General features: G+C 35.0%; 1 protein-coding gene across 1 annotated transcript; it reads right to left on the bottom strand.

The window, feature by feature from the left end:
• Positions 1-678: 678 nt before the first annotated feature.
• Positions 679-10,279, bottom strand: LOC124639888 (clavesin-1-like). Its single transcript, XM_047177397.1, has 7 exons — positions 10,097-10,279; positions 4,889-5,029; positions 3,156-3,309; positions 2,507-2,665; positions 1,724-1,817; positions 1,233-1,449; positions 679-878 (listed from the first exon to the last, which is right to left on the bottom strand). The coding sequence occupies exons 2-7, from the start codon at positions 5,019-5,021 to the stop codon at positions 724-726; spliced, it is 912 nt and encodes a 303-aa protein (XP_047033353.1). The 5' UTR covers positions 5,022-5,029; positions 10,097-10,279; the 3' UTR covers positions 679-723.
• Positions 10,280-11,603: the final 1,324 nt, after the last annotated feature.

The raw sequence follows: 11,603 nt of genomic DNA, 5'->3' as shown, positions 1-11,603 counted from the left end.
CGCATTTTCATTAAATACTAAAAACTAGAAAATAAAAAATCGGTAAAAAAACTTTTAAGTTAAACGGTTTTATCTTATGTGCACTGAAAACTAGAAAATAAAAAAATAGTTACTTACCTGTCAACCTACGTAGGTGGTCCCGGTCATATTAAACTAAAATAAAAACGTGGGGCCCCTGTGAAATCCTACCTATGGCAAAGCATATCTTTATACTTTGGTAGATCATGAGCTCGGCGTTCGCTGGTGAAGCCGCTACGGCTGATTATTGATTGTCAAAATCTCCAGTTACGATTATAGTAAGTCGATGCAATCCACACCTATTATATACCTCTAGAAGAAAGTACTACAGCAATAGTTAATGGGCCCCACGTTTTTATTTTAGTTTAATATGACCGGGACCACCTACGTAGGTTGACAGGTAAGTAACTATTTTTTTATTTTCTAGTTTTCAGTGCACATAAGATAAAACCGTTTAACTTAAAAGTTTTTTTACCGATTTTTTTTTAGATTGGAGTTAGGAAATTTGACCATTTTTTCGCAAACTGGCGTTTCGGAATTTTGCCATTATTCCTTTTTTAAATGTCTTATAACTGGGTTTTTTGTAATTAATTCTACAATGCAAGTTTTGCGTTTGTTAGGTCAATAAAAAACATTAACATGGATAAATAAAACAACAGCTTTTAATTTAAAACATTTATTCCTAAACTCAACCCCATTCCCAAATCAATCTATATCTAGCTTCTTGAAGCTGCCCTGTATGCCGAACTCCTTCTCAATTTGAGAAGGCTTGCCTCCTTTCCGCAGAGATTCATTCACTCGACGTTTATTCTCTTCTCTGATGAATGTTGGGTTGGCTTGCAGGCGTTTGAGGAGTTCATCTGGAAATAGAACGGTTTGGGTCCTTATAAAGTTATCATCCTCCTATCCTTATCCCAATATTATTTGGGGTCTATGAAGATATATAGGCGTATTAACTCATATTTACGTAGCTGTTGGTCTATACATAGCAGATATGATATTACAAGTGGCGGACTATAGGATTGGTTCTAGCGTAGCCTTTGTAAAATAGTTGAGCAACCTGTTGCATAAAATAACATTATGTGCAAATTGATCGTAGAGTAACAGCAATTTGTAGGTTAATCTGAACGGTGTGTTCAGATTAATCTACAAATGGCATAATTAAGGGGCCAGTAATTGTAGCCACCACACGTTCTTAAGTTACGTAAACGAACCTCTCAAAGTCGCATGATCCTTATACTCCCCTCCCTCTTCTTTCGGCAGTGCTTTCTTGGGTATCATCTTATACAGCGAGTCCGAGCCGACCTGGTGAGTGTGGATGATGTCCATGAGCTCCTTCTTAAGGTAGGGCTTGATCAGCATCAGCACCTTGTCCATGAAGTACGGCGCGCTCATGAAGTGCACGCCTTTCAATTTCACGAACATGCACTCCTGGAATTTTAAAGATTTTTCTGAGTTACTTAAGGAAAAGGATTTTGTATTTGATAGCTGGATATCAATCAGTTTTTTTTTGTTGGTCTACCAAATCTAAATGTGCAAGCCAATTTTTCCGGCTAGGGTATGTAATTAGGAGCAGTATGAATAGCATCACATCTTCGTATTTTGAGTAAGCGGTTGTAAATTCTTGTTAAATGTGGGAACTATAAATTGTACTAATAATATACCTACTTCAAACATTTGTTAATAAAGATATTTTTATACCAACCTGCAAGAAATATATGACTTTCTTGACGACCATCAGGTCCAGCCTCGCTACGTGACTCAGAGTTGCCATATCCATGTCGATTAACATGACGAACCTGTTGACAGACGATTAGTTCCTTTTCACCATGTCAAAAATCAAATATTTCATTGTTAGCTACAATTCCCTCCTAAATAATATAACCTAGTAATGAAATGTAAGTAGACATTATCTGGAAAAAAATCTGATGTGAAAAAAAATATGATAACCGCTTAGGGAAACACAGTCAGTTATTTTGCTATGATAACATTCTTCCCACATTAAATTGTTCCTATATACAGACAGACTATAGTCATAAAGCGGCAAACTGATGGTATGTGAATTTGGGTCCACAAGTGCGTTAACTTAATTATCGTCCAGTAAGTAATTATAAGTCTGTTAGCTGGTTACAAACGACTAATTTCCGTCTATTGTTACAAACTGCTGGAGCGATGACCTGGGAACGAAACATTACTGACCTCGACTAACTGACTTGGTCCTGCACTTACAAATCTTAAACGAACGATGCTCTTTCATGACGATTGAAGCACTCCATCATACTCATCATCAGCATATTGATTATCGATCAGTCAAAGATTAAACCAACAATACAGAATGGAGATAAAGCGTTCTATCAAGATAAATGTTTTTAATATTAGCACTTATTATGATGATACATCACATTTGTAATACCTAGATATTTGTTTTATATTTTCATTTCTATCCTCATACTAATATTTACACTAGATGGTCACTATTAAAACCTACCCAGGCCAAGTGCCTTCCTCATGCTGCCAAAGATCGAAGACCATCATGAACGCCCTGACGGTCTCTGGTAGGCTGAAGTTCCGCGGCTCAGGGTCCAGGAGACGGAGGTACACGACTCTGTAGCCCTCCGCTGTGGGGGTCACCAGGGGAGCACATAATCTGGAAACAAATACCATGGGCCTTACTACAAAAACTTTAAACCCTGTTTTACACTTGTCTAATAAAATTTTGGCTGCAAAATGAACCATATGTCAACGTCATAATTTGACATTTTTTTAGACAAGGCATAAACTGACGTTTAAAAGTTTTTGTGGTAAGACGGTAAATATTTTGAGGACTTTAAATCTCTCTATCTAGTAACTAACGTAACATCTCAAAAGAAGCATCTTACTTACGTCCTATTTACGGAAGACATAGTTAGTAGGAAGTTTTGTTTTGAAAAAATATCTCCAAAAGTTTCGTTTATATCCTAGACAAGTTCGCATACTACCTCTAACATACACACATACGATGTTTGCTAGGAGAAAAATACTTGGCTAACTGATTAATAGTTTTAATGGCCCACATGCAAGAATCCTTATATATAACCATTCTAGCTCATGCTTTGTAAATTACTCGAGAGGTCTAGAAAACCTTCATGAAAACTCACACAGTATTCAAAGCAAACTCAGCTTTCTTGTCAAAGACCCGGTCCTTGAAGAATGGCGTGAAGAGCGTCCGCAGGGTGAAGTGCAGGTCCAGCACTTGCTTGGTCACCTCGCTGCTCTTCTCGCAGCAGTGGTATGCGATCAGGAGGTCCACGTCTGGAACATATGGTTAGAACATGATTAGGAGGGAAATTGTTTAGGTGGATGTGGGATACGTCCTTTTTGGAGGCGGTAGGCAATCACAAAATATGGAGCTTCTTGTCATAATGTTATTAGCCTCTCTTCATTTATCAAAAGATCTTATAAATGAGGCTTGGGCGATAACATAGATGTATCTGGCCCTTCCAATCTATAGGAAGATAAAATAAACACAAATACATTTGACTAACGTTTGATTAGTCTTCCTCTTTTTAATCCCTTTGTATTATTATAATTCGTTATTATTCCAACATTATTCATAGATGCAGTTACAACTACAATTTTCAGAATCATCAATGAACAAACAAACACCTGACGCACTTATTCTCATACATACTCCTATAATTAATGATCCATTCTTAAGGTACACTTGACTTTGATGAATGGTGGCACGAGATCAATCATTATGCACAATCAGCTTACTTCAACGCTTCAGGAATGGTTACTATATTATTATAAACAATTACATACTATTGTTATAACTATTAGTTGTAGTTGTAAATGGTTGTATTTACAGGCAAGCATGTCTCGTACTCTGGTTATAATTTATTTTCTGTCATCTTTCAATACAACATAGGTAATATATAGGTGCAAAGTAGTAGATAAATAAGCTTTCTTGCTTTTCCTCTTCCCAACCATGTTGGGGTTGGCTTCTAGTATAATTTGATGCAGCTGGGTACCAGTGTTTTATAGGGAGCAATTTTACACAATTTAAATGTTTTCCGAAACATGGGCACTGCAGGTAGATTACAAAACGTTTATTTAGTGATATTTCCTTGTAACTTTTATTACTAGGTACTAGCTATAATAAAACTACATATAAGTAGGTAGGGTACAATTTCCACAAGGTATTTTTTCCTTCCATAAATAAGTACTTTAAAAATATATGATATAAAGCAATTTCAAGTATGTATGCAAATTACATGGCTTCAAACGTTTATGTAGGTATACGTCCTAGACAATAATACAATAAGATGGTCACAAGGCGATTATTATAACATCGTTAAACTTAAATAAAAATATCACGTTTGGATTGAACGTGACGAGAATAAACGAGAAACAATTGAAAATAGGTGTCATGGCAACAGGCAAAGGTGAAAAATAATTACTAATTACTACCTTTTAATCATTGACAACCCTAAATAATTATAATTTGAATAAATTGGTACATGAGTGAAAAGCACTCAAAACTGATGCTATTTACCATGACGTTTTGGGAAACTACGACATAAATGATGGTGCTCATGGAATTTCTTGCCCCAACGAAATCTCATCTACCTAGCCTTTTCCCAACTCTGTGTTGGGGTCGGCTTCCAGTCTAACTGGATGCAGCTTAATACCAGTGCTTTACAAGGAGCGACTGCTTATTTGACCTCCTCAACCCAGTTTCCCAACGAAATTTGTTTATTGAAAAGAAACATGCTTTTGAAGAAATCAACATATTTTGAAATGAAGAATGTCATTTCAACAATGACATGAAATTACATTCTTCATTTCAAAATATTTTTATAGAACGTTGGCTAACAAATACTCTTACCTGTTAAATGCTCTCCGGGCAGATGTGGTTGTGTCTTGAGCCAGTCGCGAAGTTTCTTTATATCCTCGGGAGAGATGTCTGGGTTCTTCTCATATTCCTTCTCTATAGTTATCGGCTTCACCACACCCGCCATCTTTGTTTCTGTGAACAAGAAGACTATCAATATTGTTAACTTTTTTTCTACCACTTGTTTTAAGTCCATTTTTGCTAATAAGGAATAATTAAGGAAAACAAATGTATATAAGAACCAACCTCTCGAGTATGAGGGCGCGGGTTCGAATCCAGGTCAGGCAAGTACCAATGCAACTTTTCTAAGTTTGTATGTACTTTCTAAGTATATCTTAGACACCAATGGCTGATAAAAAGGTGAAGGAAAACATCTTGAGGAAACCTGGACTATATAGTCTGAAATCACCAACCCGCATTGAGCAAGCGTGGTGATTAATGCTCAATCCTTCTCCGTGAGAGAGGAGGCCTGTGCCCAGCAGTGGGACGATAAAAAGGCTGTAACTGTAACTGTAACTGTAACTGTAAATGTATATTACAAATTAAAACCTCCAATATTCTGAGGTAATCATTTTATTAAATATCTTTGTTACCTAAAAGTTACCTAAAAAGAGTTATTTCCAAAGAAATGTTGGAGTAAAAAGTTGTACATATTCCAAATGACCATTTAGGTACTAGACTGTCGGTGAAAGAGGCACTTACCTACTCAGTCAAAGGCCAAATACTTAATGTTTTTGACCTGTTGACCACACTTCCTTTAGTTTCGTACTAAATTATATTTCCTCTATTATTGTTATAGACTATGTACGATATGCATCATAAAATAAAGTTAATCGGCATCATAATTCCTGCATACTTTTTGTATTTCTAATGTAACTCCGACATTATAAAATTATATGTTTCCACTGTACCATGTAATTAGAGCTATTTTATTATTTCAAATAATGTATCGAGCATAAATATCATGTCTGCTATACATATGCAGCTAGCATAGTTTGCTGTAAAATAAATCAGATAAAAGACCGGTCAGAGGCAAATAACCTAACTCATTTTCAAGATATGTAAACACCTACCGCCTTACTTATAAACGTGAATTAAATAATAAGTAATACTTAAGGGCTGTTTAAGAAAATTCTTACTTATAAACGTTGCTTAAGCATGTCTTAACTAACATTTAATCACTACTTACGGCTTTAAGTAGTGATTAGTTAAATTGTTGCTTAGAAGGTGATCAGAGATTTTTATAAGTAAGGGGGTTAATACCTACGTCTAAGAATAACTTAAAACAAGACAAAAGTGCATTAAATGCACTACGGTCATAAACTCTGATATTATTACTGGTTGCACTATGCAGCCACATGCACTATAATAGAAACGAATAATTGCACCTCTACGTTTATTATTATTGCGTAGAATATTATTATAGAAATTGATATCTATCACCTGCTATGGTATTATGCTAAAGTGACTAACAAGAATTCATTAGCTTAACGACAAGTTAAACAATCAATTTAGTGAACCAACGCACTTAAACTTATGACTTCAACATAAAAAATACAAACTCAGAATTCTTTGATTTATAGATAAGTGGGCGAACAATTATGTACGAACTTAAACATTTTATAATATAGGTATGAATTATTATAGATTTCACGTGAAAATCAGAAAAAAAAACTTCAGACATTAGTGTGCTATTCATCAATATCCACATTGGGCTAAGAATTGAACCCTGAGGTATGCACCTAAAATGTTAATTCATATTGTTTTTAAACTTTGTTCCTTCACTAATATAATTAAGTCTTATGATGATGTTCGCGTTATGAATTAACCGTATAAATATTCTAATTACTTTAATTAACTATTCTGTACACATTCTGTGAGAACAATATTATCAAAGGTCTCAGTTAATTCCCATATTTAGCTACAAAACATGACATTGGAGTGAATAGATAAATTAAAGTTAAACAGACGTTCAAGTAAAAAACTAAAGTATCTACCTGTGTGTAATTATTATTGAAAAAATAATTAAACAGTCAAAAAAATCTGACGATGTCTGATGACATTTAAGTATTTATCTTACAAGTAAAAACGATATGACGTGCTTAGACGACTATAAAGAAAATTAAAAACATCCGTTGATGTTAATAGTATTCAAAGTCCTTATTGCTAAGCAGATCATCATGCTATTGGTAAAACAGAAATATAGATGACTTTGCCATTATTAGGACTGGTTAATTGAAAAAACATTAAATGCCTCATCTGCAAAAAGTCTGTAAAAACATGCGGTCTTTTTAAGCAGCTTTTCCAATTTATGATATCTCGTCTATTTAACTTAAATGAACTGTTTTGTATATTCAATCGTTTTCAAGTCAAGGTAAAGTAACAAGTGTTCTGTTAAACACAGCAATTGAAGTGGTCGCCATCTCAATTCGCATGGATCATACTGTCAATAATAAATCGTGTTCAAGTAAACCTCTTATGTAACTCACTGTGTGCTTAGCACTTATTTGTTACTGAAGATTTTGGTTCAAAATGTATGTTAGCTTTTATGTTTAGAAAAAGCTGAGAGATGATGCCTATGATAGTTTTTCAAAGGGAGTCAATATTTGATCGAAAAGTATTACCTACTGGGAAATTGCGAATCACGAAATAAGTAAATGAAAAATTAGTACAAAATGTAGGTACTGTACTATGATTAGCTGAAATAATTAGACAAAAAGCGGTCCTACTCTATGAGAAATATAATGTGTTCTTTAAAAACACTTTGATCTCTTCATAATATATTTTTTGTTCCCAAGTTAACTATAGAAATCAAGCATAATTACAACTTGACTGTACGTTTTATTGGTACCATTAAACAAAGATGAAACAACATACAGAATTTTATAAGGTACAAACTACAGTAACACAGTTTCCTCAATAAAAATAGAAATGGAACAAGCCGACTGCAGCCTCGCACTTACTTGGCTTCACATTCAATAACTTTGTAGGAGCTAAGGTATACTAGACTGCATTTACATACTTATACATATTTTTTGTAAAAGAAATATGTATAATCCCGTCTTTCTAGTCTTTGTCTAGGGATGAAACAAAGTGTATGACAGTTACACTGGTAAGTTGATGGAGAAACCATACAAATCTGGACCTAGTCTCTGTGCTGGAAACCATGGCTTGGTATGAGTAGGTATCATGTAGTAAGGAAGATCTATAGCATGAACATGTATGGATAGTGAGAAAGGGTACGATAAACAAAGATATGATAAGTCTGTAAGCGACGATACACTTCTCTTCCAAAGAAATTGTGATAAGGGCTAAGAAGATGATGATGAGTGATGATAATAATTGTAGGTTGTACATTTTTTCCTGTATACTAGTAGCTCAAAGGGCTTCTAGATATGTAGGTATGAAGCTGCAATTGCTTTAAGTGCTTGGATCCTTGAACCTTGGAACTGTGCCATATAGGTATGTGGATTTACATTCTTAAAGCCTATTTGCCAACTTGATCGTCCAAGTCTATTGTTTCCTTATTACCTGAATAAATTATTTTAATAGCGATTAGGGATATGGTTTGGACACAACCTATGGACTAACTAAACAGGGGTCTTACTTTTATTTTATAAGGACCAAAATTTCTAAAGTCCAGTCTACAACCTATAGATGGTCTCTGCACAAAAATGCATATCGATTGACAGACCCTATTTGCAATGAAGCTCAACATTATGATGACAAGTTTCAATCGCCGAGGAAGTACCTAATTAATGATTTCCGATGATAATGACACGTTGTTCTAGCCGCTACATAATTCACGTAGTTTCACACAATGTAACAACTAGTCATTTGTCTATTATTGCAAAGCTGATAATTTAGGGTTGCATATTGCCACACACGATGAAATGTCATTAATGTGTACCTTCTTCTTATCGAGTGTGCTGCAGGTTTAATCGCCTAACAAGCCCTAGTGTCAAAGTTTTCTCAAATTTGCCTGATGGTCTTTGGCGTGGAAATGTAACGACTGCTACTGAGTAGCGTTCCGGCTTTACATGCCCTAACAGGCCCATGAGTGTATTACCACTACTATAGACTCCTCACTACTTTCCTACTAGCTCCAACGGTTTAATCCTCAGCAGCTACTGGCAACTGACAGCTATTCCGCACACCCGGAGAAGCAGTACCTTTCAAAACGGACCTAATGTAGTTCCCGAGCAAACAAACGGTCTATTCAGCTTTATAATATTAGTATAGGTAACCACTCCACGCAAATAGCAATAATATTATAAAACTAACCGCAGACCTACTTATTGCAATCCCAATTGCCTAATACTGTCGTTTCCTTTACAGTTTATTATACTGAAGAGTCTCTGTCTAATATTCAGTCCTACTTTAAAAACTAATGAAAGCATTATGTTTCGAAGAATTAGAAGAATTTTTGTCATTAGCAATTTACGACACCAGTTTGGGTATAATATTAAAGATAGGAAAAGCTGCGATCTCGAAGAAGAAGATGCCTAAGACAGAGCGTGGTGGAAGAACAAGATAGGTACGGAAAGCGGATCCCGTCACGAAACCTGGACTAATGTAAGGAAGAAAAAAATAAGTTGGGTTTGGTTAATACTATACCTAATATTGATTTTAATTTTAAGTGGTTTGTAACTTTTTACGTTTCTTTTGACAATGAATATATACCTTGACCATTTGATACCTTTTTACTGTAAAAGTAAGTAAGTAAACTACAAATTGTATAACATGGGAAATAATAACAAAGATTTTCCTGTTGATAATAATATGCGTAAGAAAAAGGTTTATCATTTAAACGATTTCCTTATGCTCATATCTTGATTACACTTGTAAGAAACATATTTGCATAAATAACCTACACTTTAAAAGCTTTCCACTTGTTACATGGTCCTTTTTCAGGCTCTGGACATTATCAGGATCTGCATATCAATTTTCATTCAATTGAAATCGGTTCAATAGTTTTGGCTTGAAAGCGCGAAAGACAGACAGAACGACAGACAGGGCTACTTTTGAATTTAGAGTAAAAAGGAAAAAGTTAAGTAACTATCTTTCACGGTGAACCATAAGTGAGTATACAAATAAGCTAATTAGATGGTTTTCTGTTTTAAGATTAGGTGCGGGTCCCCATAAAAATTACGGTAGGTAGTAACTCAAGTGAGAAAAAAAGAAATAAAAATAAAATCTCACCAGTATAAACAAATCCAGGAGCGTCACCCGAAATTGAAAACCAAAACAAACAACAATTACAAATTATTTTGTACTTCCTCTTAACAAAAAAAACACGGGTATAATTTTATAACTCTGATTCCAATTCAATAAAATAAATGAGAGATAAAAATAAAGAAATAATTTTAACAAATAATAAATAAATATTAATAAAAGCGCGAGTCTATGCGCGGTGTTTTGCGCGTCTGGTAGGTGAGTGTACCCGGTATAGTGCGCCCGCCGTATCTATGTATGGTCAGCAATACAATATGAGGTAGGTAGGGGTGTAGGTTATAACGCTGTACATTATCTAGGTAAGTAAGGAGTTAACAAAGTGTAGATATGTGTTAAAGGGGTCAATTATGAACTTTTTAGCAAAATAACTTCAACTTATTTACTAAAAAGTGAGTATACTATAATAATGGTGAGCGCACATATATCGAGCCGAACACGCCGAACGATACGAGTTTTGGAATTCTTTAAATTAATTCCTGTGAACTTGCTTAACTTGCTTGTGCTTAACGCACCTTCACACTTGTCCATAATCTGGAAACTAAAAAAAAACTTTATATTTATGTGTATATCTGATGAGACTACAATATTATGGAGGTTTAGGGCAGATCTGATGATGGAGACGATAGAGGATCGAGGGAACTCCTAAACGGCACATCTTAACTACCTCGTGTTTGGGCTTATTTTATTAGTGTTGGCAAGATCTTTACACCGAAATGAGTAATGACTGCCACTGCAAGGTCAGTGATGCAGGTGCAGTACAGTTTAGGGAATTCCTTAATGGTCGATAGCAGCTACATAGTGTTTGGGCGTATTTTATTCGTATTGATGTGCACTTTAAGCTGAGATGGGTAATATTGCAGATTCGATAGTGAAGACAAAAAACAGTTTAAGGATATTCTAAATGGAAATGTTTACCGACGTTTAAGTATTGGAAGGAAGATTTCTTAACCTCGTTATTTCTGCCAACGCCCTGCCGTCGTGTGGTCGATTAAGTAACTTGTTGGCATCCAAATCTGACAAAACTATACCTTCTATACTTCTGACACGACTTAGCGCAAAATACCTCGTATTTGGGCTTATATTCTTTGTATTGATAAGAACTTTCCACTTATATGGATAGTGACAACTATTCGTATCACTAAAAAGCTGTAAATAAAAAACTTTTTTACAAAAAAAATAAACCGACTTCCAAAAACACTAAAAAGCAAAAAATGAATAATTTTAGGTGCATCAGCCTAGAAGTCGGTGGCAAAATTAATTTAGTAACATCCATTAGACACCGACTTTTAGGCCGATGCACCTAAAATTATTTTTTTTTTTTTGCTTTTTAGTGTTTTTTAGTCAGTAAGAGTCTGACACTCCCTCGCCGCTGCTAACCCACAGCGGGAGGAGTTTTTTGACGTCGTTAAAAAAAAAAGAAGATGACGTCAGCAGACGACGTTATTAATAAAAACCATTTCTTCAACGCTATTGG

Source organism: Helicoverpa zea, chromosome 19 (assembly GCF_022581195.2).
Source record: "Helicoverpa zea isolate HzStark_Cry1AcR chromosome 19, ilHelZeax1.1, whole genome shotgun sequence".
Classification (NCBI taxonomy): Eukaryota; Metazoa; Arthropoda; class Insecta; order Lepidoptera; family Noctuidae; genus Helicoverpa; species Helicoverpa zea.
This window is presented reverse-complemented; position numbering and strand designations above follow the sequence as displayed.

Excerpts from the sequence above, each read along its gene's own strand:
- LOC124639888 (XM_047177397.1), bottom strand. The coding sequence starts at position 5,021 with ATGGCGGGTGTGGTGAAGCCGATAACTATAGAGAAGGAATATGAGAAG. Across the intron at positions 3,310-4,888 it reads GCCCGGAGAGCATTTAACAG|ACGTGGACCTCCTGATCGCA; the intron begins GTAAGAGTATTT and ends CATATGTTCCAG. Across the intron at positions 2,666-3,155 it reads GAGTTTGCTTTGAATACTGT|ATTATGTGCTCCCCTGGTGA; the intron begins GTGAGTTTTCAT and ends ATTTGTTTCCAG.